At 36.2% G+C, this 22437-nt stretch overlaps 1 protein-coding gene across 1 annotated transcript in view; it reads right to left on the reverse strand.

The window, feature by feature from the left end:
* The window catches only part of LOC136035026 (origin recognition complex subunit 1-like), a 90441-nt gene that overhangs the window by 55682 nt on the left and 12322 nt on the right, over positions 1-22437 (reverse strand). The window contains exons 2-4 of the mRNA XM_065716614.1: positions 22249-22382; positions 14631-14818; positions 7661-7824 (exon numbers count right to left, since the gene is read on the reverse strand). Coding sequence (XP_065572686.1) covers positions 7661-7824; positions 14631-14818; positions 22249-22382 — 486 coding nt within the window. The remainder of the gene's footprint in view (positions 1-7660; positions 7825-14630; positions 14819-22248; positions 22383-22437) is intronic.

Genomic DNA, 22437 nt, shown 5'->3' on the forward strand with positions numbered 1-22437 from the left:
CGTCAATACCTCGCTCTTTACACTAAAGCTTGAATTTTGTCCCAATTCTTTAAAGGCCGTAGAATAAATAGTTGAAATTACTAAAAATACTTTAGCCTAAAGAGCGAGGTATTGTGGAGGAGGCAAACCTCCTTATATATGTAACAATTTCTTTTCGTTTTAGGTTTTAATGCTGCTCCTTACTTCCCATTGAAATTTTGTTTTATTTATTTTCTCATTGTTTTTTTTTAAATAATGGTAGAAAATCCTAGGGCCCCTTCATGGAAATTCTCTTCCCTCATGATAAATTTCTCCATGGAAAGATCCTCCCATGCAACTCCCTCTCCCCGACCTACCCCCCCCCCCTCAACGCGAAAAGGTCCCCTAAAAACGTCTGTACATTTCCCAATAACCACTACTATATGTAAACAATGGTAAAAGTTTGTAACTTGCAACCGCTCCCCGGGGACTGTGGGGGATTAAGTCGTCCCGAAAGACATAATTATTAGGCTCTTCAACTATGCTGAACAAGATGGCTCAAAATTTCTCAAAAATCATCTCAAAATTTTGATCCGGTGACTTTGGGAAAAAATGAGCGTGTGAGGGGGCCTAGGTGCCCTGCAATTTTTTTGGTCACTTAAAAAGGGGGCTATAACTTTTAATTTCCACTAGAATGAGCCATTTCGCAACATTCTAGGACCACTGGGTCGATACGATCACCCCTGAGAAAAAAACGCAAAAAGACAACAAATAAACTCGCATCCGTGAACTGTCTTCTGGCAAAAAATACAAAATTCCACATTTTTGCAGATATGAGCCTGAAAATTCTACAGTAGGAATCTCTGATACGAAGAATCTGATGGTGTGATTTTCGTTAGGATTCTATGATTTTTAGGGGGTGTTTTCCCCTATTTTCTAAAATAAGGGAAATTTTCTCAAGCTCGTAACTTTTGATGAGTAAGACTAGATTTGAGAATGAAACTTATATATTTAGAATCAGCGTAAAAAATGATGTAGAATCAGCGATTCATTTGATGTAACTATTGGTATCAAAATGCGAGTTTCGGTTACTATTGAGCAGGTTCGCTCCTTACTACAGTTTGTTACCACGAACTGTTTGATATATATATATATATATATATATATATATATATATATATATATATATATATATATATATATATATATATATATATATATATATATATCTCGTTGCATGTCGTGAACCATCGGACGTCCAAGGAAATGTGAATGGGAAATGAGGTGGGCCTATCCCCAGAAACGTACACATGAATCTGTTTCGGGGGGGGGTCAAATCTTTCAAATCCCTTATTCTGCAAAAAGTATCAGAAAATTATGGGAAAATAAAAAACCGTGAGATTGCGGGGGGGAGGCCCGGGCCATGACGCCCCCCTGCGTAAGTGCCAGGGTACACCCCCTCAACATTTGCTGAAAAATTCACCTTAGCAACCTAAGCCATTTTAGAGACCCAGGAACAAATACGGATCAAACTTTTCCCAATATCAAACCTTATACATATGAGCAATGGGAAACTTACAAAGCTTGCAGCCCCTGCCACAGGGGATTTGGGGAGTTGTGTCATCACCATGTGCATAGTTATTTGACCTTTAAACTATTTTGAACAAGATGACTATTTCAAAACTTTGATCGGATATCTTTGGGGGAGAGGGCATGGGAGGTGGGCTGGTTGCCTTCTAGCCACTTCTGAATATTCCCCCTCAAGATACCCTGAAAGTTTGAGGGGAAGTTCCTAAGCCATTCTTAAAATACTTCAGATACGCCTGTTTGATAAACTGAACGCACCTATTGTCCTTTACTTAGCTTAACATGCCCTCAACACTCGCGCTTTTTCAAATGATAAATCTTTCAAATATCAAATGATAATGATAACAATGGGTAAATTGCATAATTCATTACAACCCTTGCCCCGGGACTGTGGGGTTATGGCATCCCCGGAGACATAGTTGTTAGCGCTTTTAACTATTTTGAACAAAATCGACTTTTCACAATTTTGATCAACGCTGAGAGGAAGGGGGAGGAAAAAGACAATGGGCGGGTGCTGGCTGCCCTTTGATCACTCTTAAACATCCCCCTCAACATACCCCAAAAAGGTTTCACTTAATACCGTACCTTCAGTCGTTCCTTAGATATTGCTAATACGTTCTTTTAACAGTCAGCATGGACGCAGTGGGTTTTGATTTTGGTTGACATCCCTCTTAACACTTCCTTAAACTTTCACATTAATGCCCCAAATTTTTTGGAGACTCAAGACCAAACAAGTCCCCATTTTCTAATAAAAAAAAACCTTATAGGTACACAATGAGGAACTTCCGTAACTTACAGCCCTTAGCCTGGGGGCCACGGAGGCTATGTCAACCCTGGAGGTAAAGTTATTTTAGCCTTTGGACTATTTTGAACAAGTTAGCGACCTCAAAATTTTATCGTATATCTTTTTGGGGCGTAGGTGAGGGGAGGAATCGGGTGAGGGAGGCGTGGGTGTAGGGCTCGTTGCACTTTGACCACTTATGACTCTTTAAAACGGCAATAAAACTTTCAATTTCCAATTGAATAAGCCTCCTCTGAGGATTTTACAACCATTACTTCCATATGAACTGGCTCAGAAAAAAAAAACAACAAATTGTTCATTGAAGCCTGATGACTCTTTACTATAGGCAACGCAAGAGCATTATCTCTGATATCGTAAGCAATGGTTACAGACTATGATCATCAAAGAATACCTATGATCTTTTTTTAGGAGTTGGGAGGAGAGTGGTTAGACATTAGTTGTGGAAAGGCTTGTTTGATATGCCTACTGGCGCGTTAAACAAAATAAAATAGTCTTTTGAAAAAAAAATGTTACTGCTAAATACAGCAGTTTAGAATTATTGTTTTGCATCGTTGCCGTATATTTAACTTTTAACTTTGCCCCTTGAAAATCCTGTTCATTCCTGACACAATACAATCATTCGCATACAATCCCCCTTTCCATCCGAAAGGGGGATCGGAACATTTTTCCTAGATGAGAAGTTCAAAGTCGGAAAATTGCATTTTTTTAAATTCATAATTAAAAATAAAATTCAATTAAAACTGACCAAAATAATAAACAAAAAAAAAAATTACTCAGCCGATTACAGAGGAAACTGCTATATAATATTATTAAAATTGCATTATGTAACAGACAATATAAAAATAATTTAAGGATTTTACTAACTTAAATAATCTCTTTCCATTTATGACAAAAATGTATCTTTTAATTGTTAGACTCTTAAGACCTTTTTTTAGCTCGATAAGTTTGTGTAATTCTAAGTGAAAACTAAAGTACAGGCGGTAGGTCATTCAAAAATAAAATAAAAACGGGGATCATCTGTAAAGGCAGAGCCACTCTAAGGACTCACACGGGGAAGGAGTTCAACGGGCTTGGGACCCAGCTCCTCCCAGAATCCTGCATTTTCCCAAATTCCTGAGCACTCCTTATTCAAATTATCAACCCATTTTTTTGTATTATTATTGCCCCCTGCGCCTGAGCCACACCCATGTATTCTGAATCTAGGTGAAAAATACACAATAAGGTGGTTAGCTCATTAAAATAAAAATGAAAAGAAGGGTCATCAATAGAGTCACAACTGCATCCATGTCTTTTGTATTCGCCCCATTCATGAATCAGCTACAAAAGGCAGTTTTTATCCCCAGCCAGGTTCTTTGTTAAACACCTTTTTTTAATTTTTTGTTACCATAGACCGTGGTTCGGTCTTCACTGAAACCATGATCATTGTGCTACTTAGAAGCTTTGCAACCATGATCATTGTAGTTCAGAAGGAAAATGGATACCTCAATAGACAAAAGAGGGCACTCCACAAAAGCTTTTAAGTATCCTGAGATAACCCTTAGTTATTAACGAACAATGAAAGACACAAACACAATTGAAAACCTACAAGACTAGGTACAAAGAGCATGCAAAACTGAGATTGAACTCAAGCCCCCTTTAATGAAAAGATCTTAAACCCAATCTAGCATTATTTGCAAAATCTGGGAGGATTGTGAGGGTACTTAATAATAGAATGCTAGTTGCTCATTTTCCGGCTAAAAACTGCAGGGTATCAGTAATAGTAGTATATGCCCCTGCGAAACCGATTGATGGAGGTAGTAGTGACTCAGATACAGCTACAAGAACAAATAGACAGGGTCCAAGGTAGAAATATTCTACTTTATTAGATGATGTTAATGCCCGGGTTCGGTAGAAAATGGATAGATGTATCCTAGCCTAGCTAAATTTGGCACAGGAAAAGAAAATAGTAAGGGCGATATACCAGTGCAGTTTTGTAGCTATAATAAACTAGTTACAATGAATAAAGTATTTGGTCGTAAAATGACCAATAGGTTAAAATGGTATAAACATGATGGTAAGACAGCTAACTTTATTGACTAAGTTATTGTAAAGTTAAGAGTGGCAGGGGCGAAAAAAGATATTAGGGTGTATAGGAGTACTGTCATTGACGTCAAAAGTAAAGATCGCTATCTAGTAATGTCTCCGGTTAATATAAAGCTGAAATTTAGGAAGGGTAACTACCTTCTGATTATGAGTTTGGTAGACCCCGGGATGAGAATTTAAGAGAAACTTTCCAGGAACAGTTGAATACTAAACCGGAGAGTCTAAAATTTGAAAATATAGAAGATGGATGAAATAATTTTAGGAAAATAGTTTGTGAAGTCGCAGATGGTGTCTTAGGGAGGAAAGTTAGAAACACAGCTAGGAATATTAGCAAAAATGCTTTAAGCTTAGGAGAGAGATGGAGGAGCTTACACAAGCAATATCAAAGTGATAGACCAATTAAAAATAATAGGAATATAAACAAAGTAGAAATAGTTTTAAACTAAGAATAAAAGAGGCGTGACGTGGAGGCCATGGATTAACCTCTTAAGGACTGGCCAGACGGCATAATGGTAGAATATTCTATTGGCAAGTTAAAAATTTGAGAGAAAGCAGTCAATCTGGACATGTCTCAGTTAAATATAGGAACCAGGCCACTATTAGTGATAAGAAAGGAGATAAATATAGATGGGAAGAACACTTTGGAAAGGAGCTTAACCGCGATTAAGTTACATGAAAAGGTGTAGAAAAGAATGAAAAGGTTTGTGACACTTTTGAAGGGAAGGAAGATTTATTTTGCGAGGAAAAAATAGTGATAGTACTCAAACGATCAAAAATAATAAGGTCTCAGGTGCTGATAGAGCAGCAAATGAGTTTTTTAATATGACTGTTTTGAAATTAGAGCTAAATTACTGAACATTATGAATATGATCAAGTAAAAATGGGAAATACCTAGCGAATTCGGGAAAACTTAAATTGAGCCCCTTTATAACAAAAGGCGATAAGAGCTAGTACAGTAATTGTAGAGGCATAGCTTGGTTTATGTAGGAAGCAATTACTTAGTATAATGATACTTTTTAGACTTTGGATAAAGTTTGCTTTAGATAAAGTTCTTAGAGATGAAGAGTGGTTTTAGGAAGGGGGAAGGATGCGTCGACAAAATTTTCACTCTTAGATTAGTGATTGAGAAGTGCCTGAGCATTCAGACCACTTTAGTACTTAGTTTTAAAGATTATGAGCGAACGTTTGATTCATTCGATAAAAGAGCTTCAGTGAAACTCCCTTCTTTGTACCGTTGTACGGTATACCAGATACACATATCACAGTGATTGGTGCTATATATGAGAATAACATTGCTGCGGTTAAGGTTGGAAATGAGTTTAGGAGGTGGTTTCGTATTGAAAAGAAGTAAAACAGGGTTGCGTTCTATCCCCATTTATATTGATTATTTTGATGGACACTGTCTTAGGGAGCAGAGCAAAGGCTAGGGGAGAACACGTAACCACATGGCGAAGTAAAACTCTCCTAGACCTAGATTATTCTGATGATTTCAGCATCTTAGATCAAAATGTTAGCAAAATGAAATTGAAATACTTTTTTTTAGGTTTTGAGGTTTCAGCAAGAATAGGCTTAAAAATTAATGTTAAGAAGACTAAGCCGCCAAAACGGGGAAGAAATGAAGATGAATGTGCGATGTTGAATGACGAAAAGATTGTTCAACTGTACAGCTTCATTTACCTAGGTAGTATTATTAGTAAAGATGGTGAGCGCAGTGAAGATATTATAAGGAGAATCGCCAAGGCTCGTGGTGTTTTTTCACAATTGAAAAAAAGTTTAGAAGAATAGGAATATATGCCTGCGAACCAAGATCAGAATATTAGAAGCCACAGTGCTGGTAATTGTCAAATATGACTCTGAAGCACGGGCACTCCAAAAGACGGAGAAGGATCTGCTAAATGTTTTTCAGAGAAATTGTCTACGGATTATTTTAGGTGCCCGTCTGACTTACCGCATTTCAAACAGCCAGCTATACGAAAAATATGTTATGATCCCGTTTTCTAAAGATAAAATGAGAGAAAGATTGAGATGGCTAGGACAAGTTCTGCGGATGAAAGATGACAGATTGCTAAAGATCGTCCTTGTCGGTGAATGGGGTGGGAGGTTGTCATAAGGAAAGGTTTTATGTCATTTTATGAATAGATTGGGATGTAGGAGGAGCGTGTGTACCTGTGCTAGCCTCAAGCGGCTTGGTGCTACAGTGAGTTGTTACTTGTAGTAATATTTTAAACAAATTAAACTGTAGATGACATATTTCTTGTGTTTATTTTATTATTTATTTTCTTCTACTTTTACTTTACACCAAAGATAAAGATTCACTTTTGCTGGAACATGAGACATTTATTAAATTTTTTTGCTTTTAACTTCTACTTTGCTTCAGTTTTTTAAGCTTTTTACAGTTGATTTTGCACTCTAATTAATTCAAATTAGATTTAAGCCGATTCATATTTTTATAATTCTTCTTAGTAACGAAGCAATGTCAGCAATTTTAATTTCAACCATATCCATGACAAACCCCGAAGGATTGCATATATTAGTATAGTATATACTTGAATAAATTGCTCATGGCATCTTTGGTGTGTCTAAGTTTTGTCACCCTAAATCTCTTTTAAGAGAGCTGAACAATCCTAAGGAGCCGTAATGCGAAGGACGGATAGAGCCAATATAATTGGAGCCATATAAACAGATAAATCTTGAAGGAGCCATGTAAGCTGTCGGAGCCCATGAAATGAACAGAAGTGAGGGATGGCAGACATTTTTGAAAAACCCAAAGAGAAACCTAAGGCCGCTGTTAGACAGGTCTTTTCTCATAAGATACCACTTTCACAAATTAAATATCGCCTGAATAACCTAATGGCACAAAAGTGTTCACAACGGAGCATGAATATATCTACTAATTCATTGATGGTCGAGCCAACAACAACACTAGTCTTGCAACAGACAATAGCAGATCGACATAAAATAGGACCACTGGATTCACAGACAAGAGTAAAAAAAAGAAAAAAAAAGGAGAACGGATAAAGCAGAAACAAAAGAATGCTCGGGTTAAAGGGAAGAATGTTGTGAAGTGAATATGGTGCGAAAGCCACGATAGAACCTTCCTTTATATTGTAAGACCCATTGACAAAATACACTTACTGACTGAAATACTCAGACTTTTCTTATATAGAAAAATATATAATAAGACCATAGATTTAAAATGAAGAGGGGAGCTTATAGTAAATGAACACTAACCCTTGGAGAGAGTCAAGTTGCTGGTCACTGCTAGCCAAAACGGGACACATCTTTGGGGGTTTCCCTGTCAATTTGAATCTGACAATAAAGATGGGTTCAGAGAACTTCTTCTTAAACGACATTGCAGTTTTCTTTGGCTCCATGAATGGATCCACTTCGAATAACTGTAAAAGACGTGGGAGTTAAAATAAAGAAATAAAAGCCTAACAGTCAGGCATCTGCTGCATTACAAAAGGTTTACTAAACTCAATCCATTCATTTTGTTAATGAATTTTTCAAAAGGAATTTTAAAAAATCCTTTTAATTTTTTTTTAAAATTGAATTTGAATTTGTTAATTATTATGAAGTCTTCAATTATAACATTATAATATTTATTTATTCTGTAATTATTTAATTGGAGGTGATGAAACCTTCAATTTCATCACCGATAGCTCTTCTAAAGCTCCACTTAAATTTTCATTCTGAAGTTCATGCACATCATAACTACCTGAGCGTCCTCCTTCTTAAGTCTCTTCTTAAGATGATCATCTTCTTTTTTACAGCCAATAATTTGTTATTGCTCAGGGCAACGAACTTTACCTGATAATTTGAATAAGAAGTGGGCAGAAATTCGGGATAATTTAAAGCTTTGGGGAAAGGGTGGACTCCGAGCCTTCTCCCCTCTACCTGCATGTCTTCGGTCTAGTGTACTATGATAGATCCATATTTTATGAATTGATGCAATAAGTCCACAGGATTACGCTTTAGCACCGCCAAGCACTCTTTAGAAACCACGGCACCTATGTGCAGTAAGAAATCACGGCACCAGAAGCTTTTTCATCTCTAGAGGATCACTTAAAATTCTGTAAATCAGCTAAGTCGATATGCCCACAATCTCACCAGTCTCGTGTACCTTCGATTTTTTAGCATCTAAACCGTGTTATGGATTCTTACAACCGTTTATTGAAGGAATTGTCAGTTGGATGATCTCAACTTGATTCATCCAAAACTACTCGTATGACTGCATTCAAATATAACCCAGATTTGTATTTTTGCATGAGATGGTGTCGATTCTCCCCGAACTTCTTCTAGTTTCAAGTCTATGTCATCATCGTTTTTGTTGTTTTTTTTAATCGAGGGCTTAACAACTTCTATTAAATTCATTCCTTTTTCCAGAAACATATTTGCTCTCACTGACTGTCATACCTAAGCTACTAAATAGAGTAGGTTAACTCTTCGACAGTACGCATTTGAATGACACAAAATATGAAAAATACCATTAATTGGATTTTTGTTATATGGCTTTTTACCAAACTTCTTTAGCATTCCTTCATAAAAAATAAAGGAAATTATAAAGAAATTAAAAAAAGAATTCGAACATGTCAAAAGAACCACATTTTCTTCATCAGATTTTTCTTCAACTACTTATACTTACAACTCTTTACTACGCCACCAAGCCACTTAAGGCAACACAGTTGCGCAAGCTCCTCCTATATTCCAATATCTCTTTTCGTAGCTTTTCTTTTTATCTTATCCCACGAAATTCCGCTTCCTTTAGAAACTTTCTTATGACTCCTTCTCACCTCATTCGGCAACACCCTGTTTTTCGTTTGGCACTAGATAGATTGCCGAAAAGAATGATCTTTGGCGATCTGTCATCCTCTATTTGCAAAACGGGTCCGAGCCATCTCAATGATGGCTCGGACCCTCAATCTCAATGATGGTGGGACCCACCATCTCAATGATGGTGGGACAATGATGTCCCACCAAGAAAGTGGGACAGAACTACATTTTCCCGTACAGCTTACTGTTTGAAATAAGACCAGTCCAAAGGTTATCCGAAACTATCCACAGAAAAACACTCAGGAAAACATCTAACTAATCCTACTGTGTCTTCTGAAACAGTCACGTTCCAGAACCATACCTGACCACTGCCATCACCAATATTCTAATCTTGATTCGCAGACTTAACTATTTACTAAAATCGCTCCATACTTCACCTTATCCAAAAATCATATTCATAATCGTCAGTAGTTTATCCCTAACTTCGTAACCGCCATATTTAAAAATTCGTTTACCACATTATCAGCACCTGGGGTCTTATTATTTTTTAATCCTTTTAGTACTGTTTCAAACTTTTCCTCGTAAAGCATATGTTGCTTCAATTCCAAATAGTCGCAAACCTCTTCGTTCTTTTCTATATCCTTTCCATATAATTTTCTACATCATTTTCAACTGTATCACGGTTTAACACATTCCTAAATATTCTGCCTATGTTTCCTTAACACTTTCCTTATCACTAATTGAAGCCCCATTTTTATCTTTAACTGGGAAAAGTCCATACTAACTACTGCTTCTCAATTTCTTGAAATGCCGATACAATGTTAACTAAAACATACTTTCAGATATTTTACATATTCTATACGCACTTTTACACATTTTAAACGTAGCATATTTTACTCAAATATTATAATTTTACAAGTATAATACAAAACGTCACCAACTATATTTTTCACCCCTCTCGCTAATTTTTAAAAAATACCTATTTTTGAATAACACGAAAACATCTGTCATTGAAAAAGTCTAAAGAACAACGAAATTGCCCCATTCCTACATTTTGAAAAACAAATATGTTTTTTGCACCTTCACTAAAAAATCTTTTACTCCACCCCCTAAATTTTTATGAATTGGCAACCCCATAGAATATACATTGTTACGACACTGTCTCTTCTTGTTTGAAATGTTTACTATTTCATCATCTAAGCAGCATTGAAGAAAATTGACAATCACAGAATGTTCTTTGTCAATGTAATTAATTACCAAAAGAATACCGATTAAATTTTAAAAATGGTAATTAAATTAATTACCAAAAGAATAAGCAACACATTTTACCAGCTTCAAAATCAAACAAGGACGCCCAAGTTACCATCTCAGTCAATATGAAACAGGTAAAGTTGGCTAAATTGTGTTTTTTGAGTATGTATAATAAGCAATACCTAGCTTTTGCCAATTGCACTTATGTTATCATGGGTGCAGTAGCTGCATCCTAGTAAAGGACAAACCACGCCCCATAGTAACAAAAATTTAAAAAAAGCCTTTAAAAAATCATAAGTATGAAATAATTGTCATTTCTAGCTGATTCAGAAATGGTAGCCATTATCTAAGTTAGTCTTAATAATAAAGTTGTTATTTTGAAAACAAGTTTCAGGAAATTAAAAAAAAAATTATCGCCTGAAACCACTAAAAATAAATAAATAATTGAAATAAATAAATAATAAAATATAGTAAAATAATAAAAATGATAAAATTATATTAAAAAATATAATATTTATACATCTATATATATAAAAATAAGTTGTATGTTTGTGTGTTTGTCCGCATATGACGTCATTATAAGTATATAAGGGGGCGATTCAAAGAGAAATTTCAGCATAAATCCTATAATGGCAGAAGAAACAGCCGAGGAAGCTGCTCAAAGAGTTAATTCAAAGAGAAATTTTAGTATAAATCCTACAATGGCAGAAGAAACAGCCGAGGAAGCGGCTCAAAGAGTTAATGCCAAAAGGCTTGAGGCTAAAAGAGAAAGTAAGAAAAGAAAGCGTGCCGAGGAATCCCAAGAACAACGTGAAAACAGGCTTGCGTCTCAAAGAGAAATTACCAAAAAAATCGTGCCGAGGAATCACAAGAACAACGTGAAAACTGGCTCGCGGCTCAAAGAGATAATACAAAAAGAAAGTGTGCCGAGGAATCACAAGAACAACGTGAAAACAGGCTTGAGGCTCAAAGAGAAATTACCGAAAAAAATCATGCCGAGGAATCAGAAGAACAACGTGAAAACAGGCTTGCGGCTCAAAGAGATAATGCCAAAAGAAAGCGTGCCGAGGAATCACAAGAACAACGTGAAAAAAGGCTTGCAGCTCAAAGAGATAATGCCAAATGAAAGCGTGGCGAGAAATCACAATAGCAACGTCAAAATTGTCGCCTGTCATTCAGGTACAGCCCAGTCGATGATTATAGCTTGAGTAGATGTGTTCCAAATTGGGACTATGTCTAAAATTTGTCCCTATTGCAAGGCCTTGAAATTTAATGAAGAAACAATGGGAATGTGTTGCGCCTCAGGAAAAGTTAAACTTCCTCAACTGGCAGCACCACCGGAGCCATTGAAGACTTTATGACGTTACAGACTGGGACACAAATGACGACTGGGACACTCAAAGAGAAATTACAGACTGGGACACCGGGACACAAATGACGACCGGGACACAGGGAATATAAATGACGACCGGGACACAGGGACACAACTACAACGGGGATGCCGGAAGGGCACAGGGGGGATATATAAATTACGATGGGGACACAGGAAATATTCGATTAGCAATCACCATCAACAAAGCTCAAGGGCAATCATTAGAAAAATGCGGTATAGATCTGAATACGGATTGTTTTCCCATGGACAATTATATGTTGCATGTTCAAGAGTCGGTAAACCTGACAATCTATTTATATGCACAGACAATGGGACAGCGAAGAATGTTGTATATTCGCAAGTTTTACGTAGTTAAAAACATATATATGTATATATATATATATATATCTATCTATTTCACAGGTGGGACACAGTGACACAACTACAATGGCGCGTAACTAATATGGCACGTAACGACTTACACGCACGGGGGGGGGGGGGTCTTGGGGAGGGGGGGGGCTCGAAGCGCCTCATCAACAGCTAGTATATTATAAATATATTACAAAATCTATATATATATATAATAATAAGTTGTTTGTTTGTGTATCTGCCTGTCTGTCCGCATATGACGTCTGAATTATTTCATCATATACCAATTCAAAAACGAATGTATTCAAGCCGAACTAGCTGAGTTGGTAAAGCGTTATGTTCCAGGTTCTAGGTCCGAGAGGTTCCAGGTTCGAACCTTGGCTTTAGCATTAATACAAAAGAAGAAAAAACTAAAAAAAGGTAAAAACTAAAAAACAACTCAAAAGAAAATACTAAAAAAACTAAAAAAGCTAAAAAACTAAAAAAAAACTAAAAAAAGGTAAAAAACTAAAAAAATCTAAAAAACGGTAAAAAACTAAAAACTAAAAAAGAAAAAAAAACTAGAAAAACCAAAACAAAGGTAAAAACTACAAAAAAAACTAAAAAGAAAAGAAATTAAAAAAAACTAAAACAAATGTAAAAACTACAAAAAAAACTAAAAACTAATAAAAAAACTAAAAACTAAAAACTGAAAAAGAAAAAAAAACTAAAAAAAGGAAAAAACTGAAAAATAAAGGAGAAAAAGAAAACTAAAAACCGGGACACAGGGAATATAAATGACGACCGGGACACTCAAAGAGAAATTACAGACTGGGACACCGGGACACAAATGACGACCGGGACACAGGGAATATAAATGACGACCGGGACACTCAAAGATAAATTACAGACCGGGACACAAATGACGACCGGGACACCGGGACGCTCAAAGAGAAATTACAGACTGGGACACTGGGACACAAATGACGACCGGGATACTGGGAATATAAATGACCACCGGGACACAGGGACACAACCTACAACGGGGATGCCGGGGGCACAGGGGGATATATAAATGACGACGGGGACACAAGGAATGTTCGATTAGCAATCACCATCAACAAAGCTCAAGGGTAATCATTAGAATAATGAGGTATAGATCTGAATACGGATTGTTTTTCCCATGGACAATTTCATGTTGCATGTTCAAGAGTCGGTAAACCTGACAATCTATTTATATGCACAGACAATGGGACATCGAAGAATGTTGTATATTCGCAAGTTTTACGTAGTTAACAACATATATATATATCTATCTATATTCACAGGTGGGACACAGGGACACAACTACAATGGCGCGTAACTAATATGGCGCGTAACGACTTACGCGCGCGGGGGGGCTTGGGGGGCGCGAAGCGCCCCCACCAACTAGGTGTTGGGGTGGCACGAAGCCCCACCCCAAAAAGCTAGTATATAATAAAATAATAATAAAAATAAATAAAAAATAAATCGCCTGAAACCACTAATAATGGTGCCGGACGGAAACAAAAAGTACACCATTGTAACTGCCGTGACAATAAAAATGAAGCGCCTGAGCCGGCTTAGAGCCGGCTCAGGCGCCAAGCCAGAAACAGAAATGTTTCTGGAACTTCATTTCTGCTTCACTCCCTTAAGGCCTACTTGCGGTAAATTTTACTCATTTTCAAACTCCTAATCGAAGAAGTGAATTAGAAAAACAACGGATCTACGGCCAGTAGTAGTAAGAAGAAGAAGAAGAAGAAAAAAAATCTAACCATCATTTCAACCGTATACAACAAGGTGTACTTAATGTTGAAAAAGGGAAAAAAATTTATCATAAATGTTTGAGAAAAAGGAAAGAATACAAAATCAGCAAAAGTAAAAAGAAAAAATCAGACCAATATATTCATTTACTACTCTATGTAAAAAAAAAAGAAAGCTGAATGTACTTCCAATGAGTTGCTCCTCACAACAACATATAAGAACTGACAAGAGGATAACACAGGCGATTCACGCCTTATTATGTACTAGATGGATCGGCTAACAACATTCTTGGAAAGCGTCTTTTTCAATATTTAAGATTAAGTAAAATTTGCCCTCATAGCCTAGCCTGTTTAAATATAATTATTCTTCTGATTATTATTCCTCTATGATTGGGTCTGTCTATGATTTAGATACTTGTTCCAATTTCAATAGATTAAAGGTAAAATGCGCATTTGTGAGGTGTTTGAAAAACAGCTTTGTTATCCGCCGTACATCTGCTTCGTAAGGGGTTATCCCATCGAATTCATCGAAATATTTTCTATTTTTTCTTCTTGCTGGTCATAGAACCCTTGTTTTCAATATTTAGCCCTTAGATTTTGTCACGGTAGGCTAGTTCAGCTTTTCATCGTTAAATTAACGTCCTAATAATATGCAAATTAAAGAAAAACATCTTACTTTGCACTTGTTAAAAAAACTTTCTATATCAACATCGTTTCCGTAAGAATGAAATTCGTCTTTAAGTCTCTCAAATTTAGCATCAAATGATGGGTACTCTTCTGGAAGTTGTTGAAATTTCTTCGGAAGATCTTCGAGTTTGGAAAACCATTCAACTTTGGCTCGAAACTTGAAGTTTTTCGTATTATCTAGAAACAAGATATTTTTCTTTTTACCACCAGATAAAAGTAAATGATAAAAAAGCAGTCGGTAAATAATGGTGAATTGAGAATCACCGGTAAAATGGCCGCTCAGCCTACAAAGATGGGCATAAGAAAATAGCGCAGTATTCGCAATTTAACGACGATTTCAAATATTTGAAATCAGAAAGAAATATGCGATAGTGGCAGGTGCATTCTATTTTGCGAAAATGATTTTTCATATATTTGAATAAGGGGGCCCGTACTCTCCCTTCAGCATCTTAACATTTTTTTACGATTTTGTTTGCATTTCCTATGTATTAAATATTTTGATACAATTCTCCTATTTCCTGCACTTTTTCACCGTCAAAATCCTATGTCTGTCAAATCTATGTCTATCCTATGTCTATGTAATCCTATGTCTATGTCTATATATGTCTATGTCTATATGTCTATGTCTATGTCGTACGTCTATGTAATCCTATGTCTATGTCCATGTCAAAATACAAAATCTGCAACAGCTCAAACACATTTTGCTTTTTTAGCGTTTTCTTTACGAAAGACTTAGTTTACATGAATGTAAAGACAAGACTGAAAAACAGCTAGACGTTTTTTTAATTGAAAAATGTCCAACATTAATGTTTATCCAGGCCAAGCAATTATTTGTATAGGTTGGGAGATAGTTTTCCAGTGTCTGTGTAAATACCATAAATTTTGAACTGATCTTGAAGCCAAGAGGGGATAAAGATTAAAAAAAAAAAAATCTAAAATAGTCGCTAAAAAAAAAATTGTCTCATTAACCGAAATTACCGAAGGTAGGTACTAATCTTAGGTACTTATTATTTATTCCACAAATTCTCATTTTAGCTGGCGTTTACAAGATGAAGGCAGTAATACTAGAAACCAGGGGTGTAATTTGGATATGGGGCAGAAGGGGGGCAACTACCCTTCAGACCTCGGTCCCTTGAAATTTAGTTTCTTGAAAAATGTTGTCAAAACTAAGATAAGCCTGCATAATTTAAGTATTCACAAAAATGAATATGTTTTCTTTATTATATCTTTACCTTATGGTCCTTATGGTACTATATGGCTCATATTTCAGTTTTCACTGTGATTTGGGAAAACTGACTCCAACTTTGCCCCCCCCCCTCCCCTGGGATTTTGACAAAGTTATACCACTGTTAAAAATTGGCACAAAAGATCAGATATTCTAGTGGAAATTAGCATAAATTAAGTGAAATATTTATCTTTGTGAGATTTTCCTCTTTGTAGAAGTTTTGTTAGACGTTCTCCTAAAGATAATTTGATTATTTTCTATTTTTTTTTAAAGGACGTCGTCATTTTCGATTACAAATTTGAATTTTTGAAAGAATCTGCAGGATATTGTAATATATGACGAGAAAAACTGCAATGCAACAGAAAATGGGAATTGATCAGAACTAATGGCCTATGGGGCTATGTTTTTAAAAACCATGATACTTAAAAGAAAGATAGAGGCATGCAAGGCTAACACAGGTTTCTTTTTTTTAATTATGCGCCCCGTACACAGAGGGCTTTCAGAACCCTTGTTTGGGGAATCTTGAAAATTCAGCGGGATTGTGATTCTGTTCTTAACCATAAATACTTACTCTCCAGTTAATGGCTAAAACAACCGAAAAATTTTCCCACAGGCTAAACCCCGCCAACCCCGCTTCTAAACCCAACCCAAACCCACCTATATTTGAGTCAGAATCCTAGATACGGTGGTGCTTATACAAATAAGGAATTTATTGTTTTATTCTATGCAGAGGTAATTTATTTGTGTCTTAATATCGTCACAATAGGATTTTTTCAATATTACAAGTAGGTCACAGAGATTGAATTTGTAGGTATTGCATGAAAGTTAAAGATTTTACCTGTGATGTGATGGAGGCCCTGTCACTAATAAGCAGAACCACCATTAAGGGTTGGGACTTCCCCTTTTAAAGGTCCTCAGAAAGGACTTTTTTCGGGCGAAGCCCGACAAAAGTCGCTATCTTCCAGCGCAACGTGAAGTTTCTGGAAGGGTAACTTACTAATTCATGTGCGTGAAGTCGACAGAAACCTATTGGCCCCTAAAAAACGACTAGTCGAGCGGAGCCCAACAAAACTTGGTATTTTGTCGGTCCAATGTAATGTCATAAAAGACTTTCGTGGGGTGACGAACAACAACATTTACTGCTTCATCCGCGCAAAGTCGACAGAAACCAATTGCCCCCCCCCCCAAGAAAACGACTTGTTGAACCGAGCCCTACAAAACTTAATATACAGTTGATCCAATATAATGTCATTAGACTTCCGTCGGGCAAAGGAGTACAAAATTTACTGCTTCATTTGTGCGAACTCAATAAAATCTTAATATTTTGTTGGTCCATTGCTATGTCGTAAAAGACTTTCGTCGGGCAGACGATGAAATTGACTGCTTTATCTGCGAGAAGTTGACAGAAACCAATTCGCCACCTAGAGAACCACTCGACTGGGGCCTTGCAAGACTTGATACTTTTCAACGCGTCGGTTAGTCAGGACAATTCTAGTGGCTCAACTTAGAAAAAACTTGTTGGGAAATATTGTTGTTTCTTTTCAAAATATCAGAAACAGCTGACATACTTTGCTAATACATGAGCCAATAGAACTGCAAGGTTATACTAAGCTTATTTAGAACTAGACCTCTTTCGCTTATTCGCAAAAGTCCTATGACAAATCATATAAGCGAGAGTAAGAGGAAACAAAACTGCAAGGGAAAGAAACAATTTTTAGTTCTAGATTCGACAATTTTGCTGCTTTGCGAAATTATGATTATTTCAAGACTTTATTTAACAAAAAAAAAAGAAAAAGAAAAAAAATGCTGGAAGCCAAGTAACCTTGGCTGTACTGCTGCTCAAAAAAAAAAAAAATATAATACATACACACGTCGAAACAAATTCAGACCAAACCAGTGTGTAAAGAGTGAGGAAAGTTTACAGGGAATCAATTTTCTCAGTGATCTAGGAATTGCAATTTGAATTAGTGCGATTCTGCATTTGAACCTAAAAGGATGCTTGGAGCACTATTTTATTTGTCTAGATCATCAGCACATGAAAACGTTGATACGTTTTCAATACGTCACCACATCGCACATGAGAACTAGAAAACAGATTGTGTGTAGATAACTTCGAAGACCACACTGCCTTTCCATGACGAAAGTAAAAACAGTTCAAAATAGGGATGATACCTTTTTATTGACAGTGAAATATAAAATTATTTAACTGGATATTTCGAACACATATACAGTGTTCATCATCAGCAGTAAAACTACTGCTTGTTTCAAAAGTGTGAAGCTTGTTTCAAAGAAAGAAAGATGAAACGTATTACGAATTTGACTCTGATTATCGATTTATTCATTTTCTAAAGCATCATAGTGAGGAACTGAAAAACTGTACCGAAGCGAAGATCAGGCCAAAGATTGTGCAAAAGACCTTTCTATTTGATATTCCAAAATGGTTACGGCCAGGAAGCTGAAAGGAAACTGTAGAGGGCCCTGTCACGAGCGAACTTCAAGTCAAGTTCAAGTTCATTTATTTATTAATCGCACATACATATATATATATAAATGACATAGGCCTATGGGGAGACAAGCTCGAAAAACTAGGCCTAGACAAAGATAAAATAATAACACACTACAATACAAAGATAAACATGACGGCAAAGATACAATAACACAACAATAATATGAAAGTAGCAGCTAGCCCAGGATCATTCAATACTATTGAAGAAATTATAAATGTCCATATTATTAAATATAAATTAATACTGGAAGATAGCTGAGAGGCCCATAATCACCCAGAGCAACGAATCATACAAAAACTTTGCCTTACTAAAAAGATACTTGATTAAAAATAATCCTGAACTAAATGAAATTTAAGTTTCCTTTTTATTAAATGGATAGAGGAAAAATTATCAATAAGAGTCTTGTGAGCATCCCAGCACCGAGCTATTGATACAAACGGAGCGAATTTAGATCTCTCAGTATTATACTTGTCAATGTAGATATCCTTTTTTTGTCAAGTGTTATAATTATGTAAATCTTGTGATTGGGAGAACAAACTTTGATGGAGGTAATATGGCGGTAATTTCTTAATGTCATAATTGATTTTGAAAAGAATTGCTCCAAAAGCAAATTGTTGAGAGACTGGAAGTATATCTGGAAGAATGGAAGTATAAGTCGAGCAGCAAGATAGCTTAGTCCAATTTAAGTCAACAGAAAGCTTAGTCAGTCTTCAGTGGTGCCTCTTGTTTTAGTGCTTCGCAGTTGCAGCCACCTCGTGTCTCATATTATAACACTGCTAAAGATGTAATCACGAAAGTTCAGCAAATGTCCTAGTTGCAAGTGCACGATTTCCCAAAGTCTTGGCAGAATCTTACTCTTAAGGGGAAAATTTGATCATGTAAATATACAATCCTAATAAAGGGGAATTAATGCCAGATTTGCCTCTCAATCCATCGGACTATCTGTCTTGGCTTTTTCTACATTTAGCCATTTTTCTAGACGTTTGAGATTGCTCTCTACTTTTGGGGTTCTACTCTCTTTTTTTCGAGGTATGCCTTAAAATGGGACTGACCTGAACTAATGCTTACAAAAATGACTGCAAGAAGCAAAGAAGTATATAGTTTTGAAATTGCCTTTCAAGTTTAATAGGTTATGGTTACGTTTCCTTATACAAGTTTTTGAATTTGTTTCGAGCTTTTCAATTTTTCGAATGCGTGAAATAAATACAGACAAACAACTGTGGTGAAAAAATTTCAGAAATCACTTGAAGAAGTTCGGCCTGGTCCAACCTTGACAAATATCGTCGTATGAATAGAAGAAGATGAGGCTAAAAAAAATCGAAGTTACTTATCCTCTCAGTTCTGACACTGGGGAATCTGCTGAAAGAAAAAAAAAACATTACAAGAAATTCGGTATTCAGAAAATTAATCACGAAGAAACGGTAGGAATGCGCAACATCTTTGCTATTCTTTCTTGCATTATTGACTGTACCGAGGTAGCACAAGAAACTGGACCAGGACCTGGAATACCTGAAAAACTGGACCTCGCCTCAAATACAGAAACAAAGAATCTTCATTTATAACAGGAACTAGAAACTGGTACAAAATGCGAAGCAAGGGTACCAAGGCTGAAATGCTCGTCACTCACTTCCAACCAAATGGTCACAAAGCTTCTGTAAGTGGTCTTATTTGTTTTATAGAGAGAGATAAATCATTCCCATGCTAAGTTAACAAGGAGAAACTAATGAAAGATATAGAGTCAGAAAAAGAAAGGGAAAGAGGGGGTTGCATTATATGTATGTTTCTAGATGTTACTACCACTCTAAACAAGAGCTGACATTTCGTGAGAAGAATCATGACGGGAAAAATCATGTTGAGCTAGCCAATCTTCTTTCGAGACACAACATCGAAATGGACCATCGAATGAAAAACCAGATAAAGCCGAATGTCACCAGCTATCTGTCGGTAATAGCCAAAATAAATTAATTGCGATAGTTTGAACAGAGCTAATTCAAAAGTTGTAGCAGAAGTTAATCAAGCTGACTTCTTTGGCATCTACGTAAACGAAAAACCCCTGCCAGCCATGATGAGTGCTCAGCTGTAGGTGTACGGTGAATTGATAGAGAGGGAGCCGCTGAAGAGCATTTACTCGTCATTGTAGATTCTCAGTCAAAGAAAGGAGCCGATATAGCAGAAGAAAGTCTATAAGTTTTGCGAAAGGCTCATATCAATGAAGAAAAACTGGCATTTCAATGCTACGATTTGTAAGTAACATAAGGGGGGCTTTCATGGAACACAAGCTCACATTTCCAAGAAGTTAGGAAGAAATATTCGATACTTAAGATGCCTAGGCCAGAGAGGGAACATCATTGCTCTTTTTGCAGAGATTTACAAAAGCACTGGAAGCATCATTAAGTATTGGCGAGTTGTTCTTTCTAGCGAAAAAGAACAGACAAGGATTGTCTGTAGTTTACAGAGACTTCACTTTTGCAAAAACTATTGTAATGACACTGGCTGAAGGTGAACGAATATTTAGCAAGATGAGAACGTCAAGAACAGATCAACTTTGGGAAACGATCGACTTGACCATCTCACGCTCATGATGTCAGAAAAAGAAAAACTGAAGAAATTGACCTCAACCTACTTGTAAAAATGGAAAGTTGAAAAGCCGCGCATCCTTAAAGTTTAGTCTATTTTCTTTGTCTTAACTTTGCTTTTATACCTGAGTTTTTCTCTATATTACATGACAATTTTCCATAAGTAATAAGCATTATTTTAACACCTAAAAGACAAACGAACAAATGTCGGTGGTCGTTACCTACCCAAATTCATCGGCACATTTAGGACCCCCCTCCCAAAGCTAAAAGGCTAGTAACACCCCTGCTAATAAGGGTCATAACTGACAGTGGTAGCATTAACTTTAATCCAATTGATAGTGACTGGTGTCGACATGGCAATTCTAAGGGTTTGGATTAAATTCAATCCAAAATTCAACAAGAAACTTTAATTTTTCAATGGGTAGATGAAATTCAATTTGGCTAAAACATTGAGTAGAGGTTTGGTTAAAGTTGTAAAATGGAGGATGACACATCTGTACCGCAGGATTTTCTGTAGATATTTTCACAGCGTCTCAAGGAAGAACTCATTAACTAATGGGCCAACAATTCAGTTATTGATTAGTAAACGGACAAGTTTTCAACAAAAGTTATTCAAACAAGAATATCACACCCTTCCACATTTAAATAAAAACCGCATCAGTTTGTAATATCAAACATATCCACAGAGACACATTTACAAAGAGAGCCAATACCTGCTTTTGCTTTTAGTCGACTTTAGGACTCGATTTAGATTATTTTCAGGGATCAACAAAACTTGTACATACGAATCGTACATACTAAGTGTACTAGCTGTACATAAATCGCTTATTGTATATACCTTGACCGCCAAAATCATTTGAGGAAGAAAAGGCTCAACAATTACCCTTAAAGCTTACACATAACGATAATTTTACAATTAGCGTATCTTTTCATATAAGTCAGTAATCTTGGCAACACCGAAATCTGTTACCAGTAGGCCTATTGCGTTAACTTGAACCATCCTTCTTAGCTTACTAAGATTTAGTAAGCTAAATTTAGTAAGCTAAGATTTAGTAAGATTTAGTAAGATTTAGTAAAGATTACATACAAGCATTGATCACCAAAATATGTCAAGTAAGTAAAGACATAATTCCCTCCCGATCACCCTCTTATCTCTTCCTAACTCTGACGACAACAAAAAAATACCACTAACATTATTTTTGGCGACTTAAAAAACCAACCAGTATTTACATACTTTGTGTATTGCTCAGTAATTGCCCTTACAGGCAGCATGTAATGATAATTCCACAATAAGCATACCTTTTTCGTACAAGTTAGAAATCCTGGCAACGTCGCAAAATTGTGGACTGGTTTGGGATTCATCAGGAACATCTTCATTCGCAATAAGAACAAAGTCACCAACGTTGTATATTATTCCATTATATTCCACCGAACTAAACAAAATATACAAAATTACAATGTACCTATAACTTTGCAAAGTGAGATAAC

The sequence above is a fragment of the Artemia franciscana genome, chromosome 13 (assembly GCF_032884065.1).
Source record: "Artemia franciscana chromosome 13, ASM3288406v1, whole genome shotgun sequence".
NCBI classification, from domain to species: Eukaryota; Metazoa; Arthropoda; class Branchiopoda; order Anostraca; family Artemiidae; genus Artemia; species Artemia franciscana.